This window comes from Echinops telfairi, unplaced genomic scaffold, assembly GCF_000313985.2.
Source record: "Echinops telfairi isolate 266 unplaced genomic scaffold, ASM31398v2 ScPeMD7_3;HRSCAF=10, whole genome shotgun sequence".
NCBI classification, from domain to species: Eukaryota; Metazoa; Chordata; class Mammalia; order Afrosoricida; family Tenrecidae; genus Echinops; species Echinops telfairi.
Window position 1 is genome coordinate 14,113,734 of NW_022103899.1, and position 14,118 is coordinate 14,127,851.

A 14,118-nucleotide genomic window follows, 5' to 3' on the forward strand; every position below is an offset into this window, starting at 1 on the left:
GTATATGAGGATGAGGAAATAGATCTATGTGCCTATATTTATAGGTCTAGTATTAAGGTAGCAGAAGGACATTGGGCCTCCACTCAAGTACTCCCTAATGGAAGAATACTTTGTCCTATTAAATTGGCATTCTATGATGCTCACTTTCCCGACACAAACCGCTGAAGACAAAGCTGGTGAATAAGCAAATGTGGTGAAGAAAGCTAATGGTGCCTGGCTACCAAATGATATAGCATCTGGGGTCTTAAAAGCTTGTAGGTAAACAAGCGGCCATCTAACTCAGAAGCAACAAAGCCCACATGGAAGAACAACACATCAGCCTGTGTGATCACGAAGTGCCGAAGGGATCAGTTTTCTGGCGTTAAAGAACAAAAAATCCTATTGTGTGCTCACCTCCATGATACGATCACTGAAGACAAATGGGTGCATAAGGAAATATGGTGAAGAAAACTGATCGTGCCCAGCTATCAAAAGGTATAGTGTCTGGGGTTTTAAAGGCTTGAAGGTAAACAAGCAGCCTTGGTGTATTCAAGATCAAAAGATCACTTAGAAGACTCAGGTGTCCCTTATCCATGCTATTCAGTTCTGCTCACTTCATACTCATGTGAAAACTCACCAACAAATAAGGAAGACTGGAGGAAAATAGATGAATTTAAAACATGGTGTTTATGAAAATCTTGAAATTGCCTTGGACCGCCAGAAGAGCCAACAGAGGAATCTTAGAGAGAGTCCAGTCAGAATGCTCCTTGAAAAGGAGGATGGCGAGACTTCATCTCAGTTATTTTGGACATATTATCCGGAGAGACCAGTTCCTGGCAAAGGGCATCTTGCTCGGTAAAGTACAGTCATTGAATACGTGGAAGGCAATCTAACAGAACAACTGTGAGGATGGCCAGTATCAGGCAGTGCCCCCTTACGTTGTACATAAGAGCATTCAGATTTGATTCGGAGCCAACTGCTCAGAACCTATCAATACTAACCACAATCTTGCCACAAAGAGTTCTCAATTTTCTCAACTGCTTGTAAGAAAATGACTTTCTCATTAAAGAGTATATTAGAATAATGTTTTTCAAAACTTACTGAAAATAATTCTTAATTATTGTAGATTACTATGACATAAATATTTGTGAGGACATGGGTAGTTCATCATATACATTAAACATGGTAATGATTTACACAATATAAAGTGCACCACTGCATACAGACTTCAAATGCATATCTGAACTCTAGAAGCAGAATTATAACTTTATGACCCCTTTTTCTCTTGCAGTTTGCCAGACATATCAAGAAATCTGAAGGCCAGAAAATCCCTAAAGTTGAGTTGCAAATATCAATTTATGGAGTAAAAATTCTAGACCCTAAAACAAAGGTAATAGAGTTTTAAAATCCCTAGGTGGAGCTGAGTTTTGGATTTCAGTAACACGCTGATCTTTAATTGCAATTATATCTCTCTCTTAATAAGTATTTTAAAGGTATTACCAAATGGAACTGTTTAGTTTTCAGTTAATGATCATTTAAAATTATATAAGATTTTTAAGAGGATAAAAAATTTGCGGCATTATTTCTGCAGTCTGCTTTTCACCTGGGATTAAATTATAATGGTTTGTATGTAGTGCATTCATTAGTTTATAGATTTATTTTTTAGAATTTTTCTTTATGTCAAAGACATGCATATAGTATGATATATTGATTAGCAAGAAGACAAAAGCTGTATTCTGTTTATTGAGCTATTCTGGTATTTAAGAACTTATTCCCCCTAAAAATCTAATTGATTGTTTTAAAAGGTAATCTACTCTGGGTTGAAGCTCATTAAGATGCACTTTGTTCACAATGCTTCAGAATAATTCTTTAATAATTTTGATAAAATGATGATAATTTGGGGAAAGTGATTAACTTTTCACTCCAAATATTTTACAGATAGATATTGTCACTGCTTTCCTCTAACACTTAGCATGTTTTTATAATTATATCTACACCTCATTTACTATCTCATTATCTGACATTGTGTGTTTATAATAGCAAAAAATATATTTGTTTATTTCACACACTGAAAAGGTGGCGAGCATGAATGCAATAATTGTGGAGCACCCATCTCTAAATGAGGGTCTCTAGGAGACTTGGTAAATAGTACGACACTGCCACCTGTATGCCCACCTGCCTTCATGCAAGGCACCATGAGGCACCTGTGTAAGTTCTGATTTCCTCTTTGCCCTCTGGCTTTATAGTTCAAGATTGCTAGAGGGTGGGGAAGGAGGAAAGAGAGGAGAGAAAGAAGCATCCACCCAACAGGGTGTTTGGGAGAAATATGTGTGATTTTAAAGATATATCAACATAAATCAAACTGGACCTGAAGTGCAGCCAGGCTTTCAATACCCTCACAAAAAGCCCAGAGCCTCAATGACTCACCCACCCCAGAGAGCAGAGCAGGTGCCAGTGTGAATGCAGGGCTTACTGGGAGGGAGTGGGGGGCCCTGTAGGAGGTGGCTCTGGGGGAGCAGCTCTGACCCAGTAGAGGAGGAAGGAGAACTGGTGAAGCAATGGTTCCTCCTGTCACACAGCCAGCTTTATCCAGCTTTGTCTCCTTCTCTGAGGACCCTCCCCACAGTGATTTACATCAGTACAGCTGAACTGTTTCTGTAACATCTTCTAAATTAGAGCGTTGGACAAACGGATGATCAGAAAATAGAAAGAAATTCTCCATATTTACATAACACTGATTTTCATAGAACAACTCGGAATTTGGAGCCCAACCAGGTGAATAAGTGAGGAGTAGCTGTTAACCATGGCAGTAATTGAGGAGTAGCCAGACTGCAGTTTAAATCCCAAGGAAACCCTGAACTTTGAGTGTTTTCCCAGGTCTGCAAGTTTGCAGCAATCTAACCAAGGTTACTGATCTCTTTCTCTGTGGGGACCGCCTCCTCTGACTATGTTTGCTATGTGGACCAACAGCATCAGCATCAGCATCAGCTGGAAGCTTGTTAGAAATGTTAACCTTAAGGTCTTACTCAGGACCCACCAACCTCAACAGAAACCCCCGTGATTTATACACACATGAAAGTGTGAGGCCTTCTGGTATGCGGCACATTCTGGTGGCTATCTATAATGACCCTCGTTTTCAAAGGGTAGTCATAGTCCAAGGGACACCTGCATTCAAATACCCAACGTATTTGCAAAATTAAGTTCTGCAGGAAGGGATAGGAAGAAAGGACAGAGGGAAATGATAAACACATGGAGGAAGTAGAGAGAGTGCGGTTCTGTTGTTGAGATTGCAATCAGTGTCACAAGCAAAATGAGTGTGAATTGTTGAATTGAACACTCATGTGCTCTGTAACTGCTCACACAAATCAGTTTCATGAAGAGGGAGACAAACCACGATAGTCCTTACCAGCACTATGACCAACAACCCCCAGAGGTTAATGCAGCGTGTCTTTTCATAGGAGGCAAGGATTCTCTAACCATCAGATTTCTAGATGCTCCATCAGGGCTTTGAATTTTTAGGAAGAATGAGAGAAAAGTAGCTTGATTCAAAGAAAAGAAAAAAAAGTAATTCTGAGACTATTTAAACAGATTCTCTGAATGTGGACCGTTTATTTGCTTTCTTAGTCTGCTTGAGAACAACTGGAATATGGCATAGATGCATCATATTGTTTAATTCAAATTTAAAGAACAATGACATTCTTTCAAATGTCTCAAGCTATTCATTTTAGAACTCTCACAACAATCTGGTCTAATTTCCTTCTATTCTCCACCCTCAATATTAAATAACAAACAAAGAGGCGGGGAATTTACTTTGGCTTTGGCAATCTAAAAATAAACTACTGCTGAGGTGGCTGGAAACCCACAAAAGAAGCAATGAAAGGCGGTTCAGGCACAGAATAGGATACATATGGGTTCCGGAAAACGGCAGAGTGGAAAGTGAGGCACTATCTACTTAAAGGGTTGGTTGGCTTCAGTTAATTTATTAGGCAAACGTTAGCACAAATGAATAAGCTAGAGATGTAATGAATTCCATATTTACAGTAAATTGAAAAACAATCAAAATGTAGTCTAACTATATTGAGTCTAAAGCAAAAATAATCCTAGCCTTGCATTTCCTTTTAAAAAATAAATTGATACATATACAGCAAATGTCTAGCCAGAATTGATAATTTTTAGGTTGTGTTTATGTTGCAAGTTTTCTTATCAACCATAAATTGCTGCAAATTTCTATAATTGGTTTTTATTGTGTTTGTGTGCACGTACACTGTGTGTGTGTGAGAGAGAGAGAGCAGATAATGCAAAAGTCATATGCTGTTATCAACTTACCATTTGTTAGGTGGAGAGTATATGTGTATGCATTTCAACAATGTTTCTGTTAATGTAATCTTTTCTTCCTTGCAAGGTTCCATCAGGTCTTATAAGTGAGTGCTTATCACTCCGATGAGATAGATGTGTAAAACTTTTTTAAAGATTGAGATTACCAGTTAATTTATCATACTGGTTTGCCTTTTTTCCCCATTGTCCTATTTATTTTTATTATCTTGGGGGGGGGGAACAAAAACAAACATCCTCACAGTCCTACAGTAGATTCTAACCCACAGTGACCCTATAGGACTGAGTATAACTGCCCTTGAGGGTTTCCAAGATTGTAACTCTTTATAGGAGTAGAAAGCCTCTCCTTTCGCCCACAAAGACATTGGTGGTTTTGAACTGCTGACTTTGTGGTTAACAGCCCAACACACCACCAGGGCTCCTTTTCTTTTAAACAAAGATTATCTTAACTCTGGAGGGATGTATTTTTAATGTCAGTTTTTTTTAATTCCTCAAATGTGCTTTCTTCTCCACTGAGTCTGTTCATTGTTTTTGTTTTATCTTGCTTCCCAAGTCTGTGCAGATATGAGTACAGTTTTAAAGTTTCCAAAGACGATATTGAAAGCTGGAGTGTGTGTGTGTGTGTGTGTGTGTGTGTGTGTGTGTGTGTGTGTGTGTGTAAAGAGCTTATCCATCCTTCTGATCATCCTTTTGATATTTTGTAAGATTTAGGTTTTATATCACTTGATTCTTAATGCGTTTCCATAGAGGTGGATGTGTTACACATTTTATAAACATAATTTTTACTTTTGAACCTAGCAGCATTATTGCTGATAAAATCTCTATATTGGATCTTACCTTTTTTCATGAATTCTTACATTTTACAATTGATCTGATCCTTGCTATGGTTTTTACTGTCAGTCGCCCTTTGGTTAATTCTGACTCATGATGACTCTGTGTATATCAAGAGGTGTCTAGTAATAGCTTTGTCAGGAATTGACCATTGTGTGTAATCATGATGTTATATCCCTTTCAGATGCCCCATACCCCCACTCTTCACTCATTCTTTTGCTTGGAAATAAAGCTGTGTGGAGATTCCTATTATGTTTTAGAGCTCCTTTAAGAAATGATGCTAAGGAAACTAACTTTATACAAGTAATTTATATCCCCATTTTAGTAAAATACCAAGGAAAATGTGCTTGATTTTTTGCGGGGGAGTTGAAATATTACCCCAAAAATTTTAACTTTAAAATGTGGGAAATTAATACAAGCATGGGTTGTTATTATCTTGCTGTGTTCATCTGGGTAGACTAGAGAAACAAATTCCTATAAACTCATATTTGTATAGGAAAGAGCTTTATATATAAGAGCAATTGAATATTGAGAAAACATCCCAACCTAGTCCAGATCAAGTTCCTAAGTTCGATAGTAGCCTATATGTCCGATAACAAATCTATAAATTCCTCTTCAGACTCATGAAATACATGCAATAGCATGGAATGCAGGAAGATTACAGGCCAATGGGTGGGAGGTTTTGTGGATCCAGTGGTGGCATAATCCTCTCAGCACTGGCAGGAGTCTCCATGTGGCTTTTCCAGCTCAGGGCAGTAGCAGGGAACTGGCATAGCTCCAAGTGTCTTCTCAGTTGTAATGTCACCCAGGGAGTCTGAGAGAGTCCCGCCTCTAACAAACTATCTTATTGCCTCCAAATGAGGTCATCAAGCTGTGATCTGATTGACAGGCTAAGCTCTACCCCTTCACTCTTAATCCTCAAACTGACACCAGATTATGTAACTATCACAATTGCTTTTTAATATTTTTTGTTTTGCTTTATTTTTGGAGGGCTTTGGCCTGTTTTACATTTCTTCCAGTTTCAGCCAGATTGAGTGATTTGGGGCTTCAATATTACTAAAATTTTCTCTTTCTAGCACAATGCAAGTTAAAATATTAGAACAAAAAGAATCAAACTTCATTTGGGCATTTACCAAAAGAATATTTTCATTGCTTTTAAGGATACGGCCTTCATTTTTTTATCCTTGGCTTTAGTGGTTGGTGCATAAATGTAATTAATAGTCAAATTAATTGGACTTTGCAATTAATTTTTTTAAATGGCATTTGCTCATTCATGACCTTCTCTGGCTTCCCTTTTGCCAAAAGGTGAAGTTCAGACTTGCCTCCACCCTCCATCTTCTTTACCATATTCTGACACCAATTGTTCCTCCCACAACTACTTTTCTACCAGATTCCATAATTTGTTGGAGTTGTCACTCAGAACTCACAGACAATATTCACAATTAAGGTGGGGGGCGGGGCATGGTTATTAAGGAAGTCCATAACCACAGTCAAGATATTAACATATTATGCATACAGTCATTGGTCCACAACAATACCTTCCCATCCAGTAGTCAAATCATTCACCAGTCCTCAGCTTCTCAGCCGCATTGTTCCTCGGGCTCAATCTCTTTGGTCTGGGGAGCCAGTCCATTGCTTTGCCTCATGGTCTAATAGTCTCAGCACTGCTCCTCTGTTCTGTCTCGGGGCCTCCTTGCTTTGACCTCTAGTACCTCTGCTCTTGGCCTCTGTCACTTCAGACAGAGATCTAGAATGGGCTACACTGGTGGCTCTTCCAATGGTCATCAGATTTCTCACTCTTCCTGCCAAGACAGCTCATCATTATAGTCAGGAGAGTGACAACTAAAACTGACCAGTCCCCTCTGTTAGTGTTACACAAGCTCTCTTTGCATCATCCCACCAAATCATTTTGTGGGAGTTACAAAGACATGGCCATATTAAGAAATTTCACCCCATCCGTCTTCCTATAGTCTTATAGATGGTATCCTACCAAAGACAGTGTTGTACTTCAAGATAGACCATGAAATGTTATTTTGAGGATGAATGTCATTTGTCATTTCTGGCATAGTAAACATATGATGCTTTAATGTCAAATGGCCAGTACAGCCCATTTCAGCTTACTACATGCCTGAGATACTGATCTTTATGTGCTCCATTTGACTGTTGAAGACTTCCAATTTCTGTAGATTCATACTTCATACGTACCACATGTCAATAATTAATGGATGTTGGCAGCCGTTTCTTCTGAGTTGTGCTTCACCAACAAGAATATTAAGTTTCCCCAAACATTGCTCCATCCGTGTTATTAAGGTCAACTCTGCTTTGAGGAGGCAGTTCTCCCAGTTACATATTTTAAGTGCCTGCAAGTCAGTTTTCTCAATGGCGGTGACATTTTGTTTTTGTTTTGTTTTGTTTGCTAACTGTGGGGCTCATCTTCCTGTATTACGCCAGACAGTGTTCTGCTGCTATTCACAAGATTTTTCTGGCTAATAGCGCAGAGATGGATTGGAGAATCTTCCTTTCACCTAGTCTGTCTTACTCTGGAAGCTCTGCTGACAATAATGCACCAGATTACAACTGCTGGTATTTGGCATAGCTTCCTGCATTAAAGCTGCAAGCCACGACAGCATGAAACACTGACAGATGAGCACAGGGATAAAGAAAATAAGAGGCTTTCTAATTTGAAAACTAAGGACAGGAAATTATATTCAGGTGAAGCTATTAGCCACCGTAATACAGTGAGGGAGATTCGGTTCTGGTTGTAAAGAGTTTGACGCTTGTTCTGCTAGTTGTGTAACCTTGTGGAAGTACTTAATCAATCCAGGTCTTAAAATCCTCATATAAATTTGTAGGGTTTAGTTAGAGAAATGTTCCTTAAGATTCTTTGCAGCTCCAAAAGTCCACTCATCTCTGATCCTCTCGGATTGTACTTGGGATCTTCTAAGTACTGAGTGACTGTCTTACTATAATCCTGGGTCAGGAGCTACATCTCCGTTACTTAAGTGTTTATGTTTGTGGTATACATAATTATACAACTAAAGAATGACAGATGATTAGTCCATTTGTAGAAGCATAAGTTCTATGTTATTAACACAGGCTTGTGTTTAACAAAATGGAAGGAAAATTCTCATCAGCTATGTTTATTTCCATGTGTGTTCACAGGAAGTCCAGCACAATTGCCAACTTCATAGAATATCATTTTGTGCAGATGATAAAACTGACAAGAGGATATTCACTTTCATATGCAAAGATTCTGAGTCAAATAAACATTTGTGCTATGTATTTGACAGTGAAAAGTGTGTAAGTATGCCAGATGTTCTAGGGTGGTTTGTTCTATTTTACAAGCCAGGAATTGTCTTGCTTCGGCGTTAGTAGAGGCATTTGGAAATGACTAAGACCTGCAAGGACTTAGCTGCACTAATAGATTCATCTTGTCCTGAGAATATGCTTTAGGATTTCATCCTTAACTAAATTCTCATGTTCATGGGCACAAAGTCGCATGAAATTTCTTTTCTTAGAATTTCATACCACCTTACATTATATAATCATTTATCTTAGGATCATTCAATTGATCTGTACTTTAAATTTCCGGAAATGATTTTTGTGTTAAAGACACAAAGCAAATAGCGTTGGTGAACAAAGTTTTGAAATGTGATAGGTTTGATGAAGATATCCTAAACTCCAGGAAGTAAAATATATTTGGTACTTAAAAAATAAATCTGACATACAGAAAATTTGGGGTTTGATTTTCATTATGCAGAAAACGTAATATAATGAGCAATATTAGAATTGTGTATGTATGTGCTACTTGCTTGTGAGTGTAACCTAATGTTCTTAGCAAATAAGAAGAACAAGTAGAAAATTCCAAGTTCTGCAACAGTTATTTAATCACCTGGAATTTTATGGAAACTCTGTTTTGATTGCAAGCATCAGTAAATGCTATTTTTATTGTAGACTGGGTTAAAACACACAGATGTGAATTTCTTTAGTGCCTTTAATGAAAGAAAACCATTTGATCCAGCAACATTATTGGCTTTAAGTGGAAATAGAGCTTGATTCATTTATGTGCTGCTTTTTCTCATTTCAGAAACAAAAGTACTGCTTTTGTTTTACCATCATGACAAAAACAAATGATAAAGCGCTCAACTGTAAACCTAAAGGTTGACACTTTGCACCCACCCACCGGTGCCTCACAAAACAGGCCTGGTTCTCTGCTTCCGAAGATCTTAGCCTGTATTTCTGTAACTACCAATCTTTAGGGGAGCGGGTAACCTCCTCTTTCTCTTGCAGAGCTGCTGGTGGGGTGTAACTATGAGTCGTGCGGCTCGCTGCCCAAGGCTTAGCCCATTGCACAACCAGGGCTGCTTCTCTGGGGCTAGGGAGAGTCAACATGCCAGTCCTCTCACCATTGTGTACACTCTGGTGGTATTGGTTTTGAGTTAAAGTGGTTTTAATGTGATTGTATCAATCACAATATCTTGGTTATTATATTAGGTGCATAATATTTGGGGGTAGTTTTAAAGAGGTTACTCAATTTGCAACAACACATTGAAGTATTTGTTTTAGGTCATTAAAAATGGGTTTCATCAGGTGTGAGACCAACATTAACCACAGGACTTAGGAGGCACCTGTAAGTTCCCAGAAGCATTGTACAGATTCAAGTTTAGTTGGAAGGAGTGGTGCATAGAAGATTAAGAAGGATCACCTATATCTTTTTTGGTTTGTTTGTTTCCTTATGGGTGTGAAAACTATCATCAATAGTATATTGAAGACAAATTTCTGAATTAGTGGAGCTTATACATGCAGGACAATTATATTTCAGGATGAGATACTTATTTTTCCTCACCGTATTTTCTGTAAGACAATGACCCACAAATTATTGCATGCACAAAACTCACTTGTGGTGCGGCTCATAAATCTGAATTTTAGAAACCTCCCCAGGAGATTAATTTGGGTGAGGATTTATAGAGCAGATCACTGTTCCCTACAACAAATCATTCAGATTTGATTTCATGTCCTTGATTGCAATTCCTGCAGTGTGGCTTCACTAATTCTACTCACTGTATGTGTTTCCTATTCTTCTAACTTTTCTGACCTTTGTCTCTGGGTAAATGCTGCTCTTTTGATCGCACATGGTTGATTATTGTAAGATGTGTGTATTTCTGGAGAGTGTGCCATGGGCCATGTCTGATCGTCTCTACCCCACTAAGGAGGAGGAGAGCCCAACGCCGTATCTTCTCAAGGATCAGTCCTATGAGGCAGAAGTCAGACCTGCCTTCATGCTCCAAATCTTCTACCCGATTCTGACACCATCCACTCCTCCCACGAGAGGTAGATATTCTACCTCTTATACAGGTTTATTAGGGAAGTTAACAGGCTACATTTGTTAAGGATGCACTTCTATATCTACAGTACCTCTTCTCGGCCGTGTTGTCAGGTATGGCTCTCTGGTTTTCAGACTCAGAGCCACTAGACCCCTCGGCATTTTCTGTGGCCCTTGGTGCTTCTACCGCCACTGCCACTTCAGACAGGCATTTCACACCCTCTGTTGATGACTTTTCTCTTGATGATAGAAGAATTCCTTTCTTCTTGCTATTGAGACACCTCCCTAGTGTTACTGTTCCCCTTAGGTCTAGACCCATCTGTTTCTTACCTAAAATTGAGCCGTGGATGTAAGTTTATTTCTAGCTTTGAAGAGTGACCAAGGACCATCGCTTCAGGGGTTTCACCACTCTTATCTGACCAGTAAGCCTGGGTACTTAGTTAGATGGAATTCCTAGGCAATATTGTTCTATAATGCCCATTGCAGTGTCTGCTTTGTGGTGAAGTGAAAACCCTGGTCCAATTGCACAAATTATGGAACCTTGAAGGATGATAAAAGTTATATGTTAGTTAAGTCTTCTATTGCTTGGCAGAATTTTATGCTCGACATGGGTAAGAGGACAGTACAGATATCTATATTTTTAAGGTGTGCCCTTGCCAGGGCAAAAGAGATCCAGTGAAATCTATTTGCCAGTGTTATGTGGCCCTTTATTTCTGCGAAGAGGCAGAGTGCTCTACCCTATAGTTCTGGATGCATTCCCTCCTGAAGAATTTTAGTGGTTACCAGTTAGTTTGTATTATGCATCCTCTGTGTCTTGCAGAGTGTATTCCAAGGCGTGCTGTACCAACAGGGGAGAGAGGGGCTAGGTCAGCAACTCTTCCCATGTCTTTCACTCTAAATACTCCCATGCTCCAGCCTTATATTTTCCAGCGTTGACTTTGCCAGAGTCCTGACCAAGTAGCTAGCCATTTAACCACTGACCAAGGGTTGGTAAAGACAGGAAAATGCTTTTCAAGGGTATGCTCTAATAGGAACTGTGTGCAGTTAAATCTGCTGAGCATTTTTGGTTTATCTCTGCATGGCTATTGAAGTTCTTGGTTAGGGCTTTACATGGTCTGGCTCCCTCAGTTCCTGTGCTTGCCCCGTTAATAAGGAAACACAAATGATTTTTTGTTTCGTTTCATTTTGAACGTGCTGACTGGCCTCCTTTTGGTCACCTTTGTGTTTGAAAGCGTGGGAGCATTGGGGTGGGGGAAGTAAACTCAGCAGTAGGGTATGTGGCTAGTTCCTCTTGGAGCCTTGATGCTCTGGTAGGGTCATGTATAGCTCATTTCTGCAACCGTAATTTCCATTTTATTAAGGAGACTTCTGTTGCTTTCCTGACTTAACAAGATCGTTTTTCCATTCCCCAAGGCATGATTGGAATCTTGGTTCAGAGGGGACTTGGCTCTGGTCCAGTTAGGACTTCAGTTTCAGTTAGTCCTCAGTATGACTCCACAAGTTGTCTCTCCAACAGAAAACAGATCTTTGGGTTCAATCTCAAGACAGTCGAACAAGAAACCCATTGGCAGCCGCTTTCCTGTCCCTTTGGTTCAGAGACTCTAAAGGGCAAATTCAGGGGTAGCTGGAACTTCTGGTTGTATGCACATTCCCCTCACAGCACTGATGGTAAAGTCACTGTGATTGTCTCATTTATTCTGTCGAGTATCTATTATTTGTTTATGTCCCCGCTGAAAAGTGAAAGGTTTACAGGTGACTCCATAAATAGAGGTCAACCTATGATAGATGAGGTCAATGGGTACTGGTGCCAGAATCCAAACATCCTTCCCAGAGGCTGGGTTTTATTTAATGATGTTGGAGTCTGAGTGGCAAACATAATGCAAATTTCCAGGCTGTGAATGGCTCTGTACCTTGTTTTATAGGTTGATGATTGCCCAGCACCTCTGAATGAAGTTCTGGTGATTTTGAGAAAGACACAAAAAACGGTGTAATAAAAAAAGAAATAAAAATGAATTTTTTAAAAAAGCAGTATAATATAGGAAAGATAACTTTTTCAACAAATACTGTTGGTGCAATTGAGCCTTTATAGGTCAATTTAAAATGCTTTTACATAAACTTCAGGCCTCATACATGCATTAGTTAAAAATGCATCACAGACTTAAATATAAATTGTACAAATATAAAATTTTTGTATAAAAATGTAGGTAAAAATCTTCACAATCTAGGATTAGCAGAGTCGTTAAAAACTTGACACCTGAAACAGGATCCATAGATCGAAAACTGATAAATTGGACTTCTTAAAAAATAAAGGTTTGTTCACTGAAAAACATAAAAGGATATAAAATACTATCTACCACCTACCTATTTAACAAGTAGCAGCAACTACAAAATACAAGGAATACCCAAAACAATCATAAAACAAATAAAAACCATCAAATCAGAAAATGTCCCAAAGACACGAAGAAGCATTTCTTTGAATGAAATGATACAAATTGCAAATAATCACATAAACAGATGTTCCACATAAGTAGCCATTAAGGGAATGTAAATAAAAATTCTAATGAGATGTCACTATCTTACTATCACAATGGCTACAATCAATAAAAGCTGGTGAGGACACAGTTTAAATTAGATCGCTCATAAATAGCTGATGGGGATGTAAAAAATTGTACAACCATTTGGGAAAACAATTGGCAGTTTCATTTAAAAAATCCCTGAAAATTAAGCATGCAACTGCCATCTGATTTAGTTGGTCATTTAACCTAAACCCCAGACAAATGAAAATGTATCTTCATAGAACCTTGTTTGCCTTTTGGAGAACTGATGAAGCATAGAAGTAGTAGCACAGATTTTCAACATGAATAACCTAGGAACTCTAGTTCTACCCTGTCATTTAACAGCTAATCAGGTGAATGTTTCAATATGTTGCAGTTGTTAAGTGCCATTAGGCCTGTTCCAACCCATAGCATTGCTGTGTCCAACAGAATGAAACCCTCACAGTTGTGACTGTGTTTGGGCACATTGCCACAGCCAGTGTGTCAACTGGTTTTCAGGTTTCTTCTCTTTTATTTATCCTCTGTCCATCATTTGGCATGTAGATAAGGAACTCAAAATGAATTAAAGACCTAAACGTAAACCCGAGAACTCTAAGCCTCATTAATGACAAAACAGGGAAACACCATCAAGCGTAATGAAAAACACACAGGAGACAAAATGGTTAACTGGCATCTCCTAAAAATAAGACACACTTAGGTGCATCACAAAATTTCATCAAAAGAGTTTTAGAGAACACATAGACTAGGAAAAAATTTTGGCAATGACATGTATCAGACAAGGGACTAATCTCTAGAATCTTTGAAAACTTCAACACCTTAACAAGAAAGAGGAATAATCCAATTTTAAAATGGACAGAGGACTTTATTTTTTTTTCTTTTACTGTGGAACGTATTTATTTTTTATGAAAATATATTATCACCGTGAATGTTTAATGAATTATTAATAGTATTTTTTTGTTTGTTTGTTTGTTTGTTTGTTTTTTCTATTTTACTCTTTTTTTGTGTTTATTTTTAACATTTTATTAGGGGCTCATACAACTGTTATCCCAATCCATACACACATCAATTGTGTAAAGCGCATTTGTACATCGTTTCTCA

At 38.4% G+C, this 14,118-nt stretch overlaps 1 protein-coding gene across 9 annotated transcripts in view; it reads left to right on the top strand.

The window, feature by feature from the left end:
- Positions 1-14,118, top strand: part of GULP1 (GULP PTB domain containing engulfment adaptor 1) — a 210,103-nt gene that overhangs the window by 155,572 nt on the left and 40,413 nt on the right. For 6 of the 9 annotated variants that reach the window (XM_045295179.1, XM_045295183.1, XM_045295178.1 and 3 more), the window contains 2 exons: positions 1,271-1,369; positions 8,305-8,442. In XM_045295179.1, coding sequence (XP_045151114.1) covers positions 1,271-1,369; positions 8,305-8,442 — 237 coding nt within the window. The remainder of the gene's footprint in view (positions 1-1,270; positions 1,370-8,304; positions 8,443-14,118) is intronic. The other 3 variants (XM_045295200.1, XM_045295188.1, XM_045295193.1) reach the window with 1 other exon arrangement.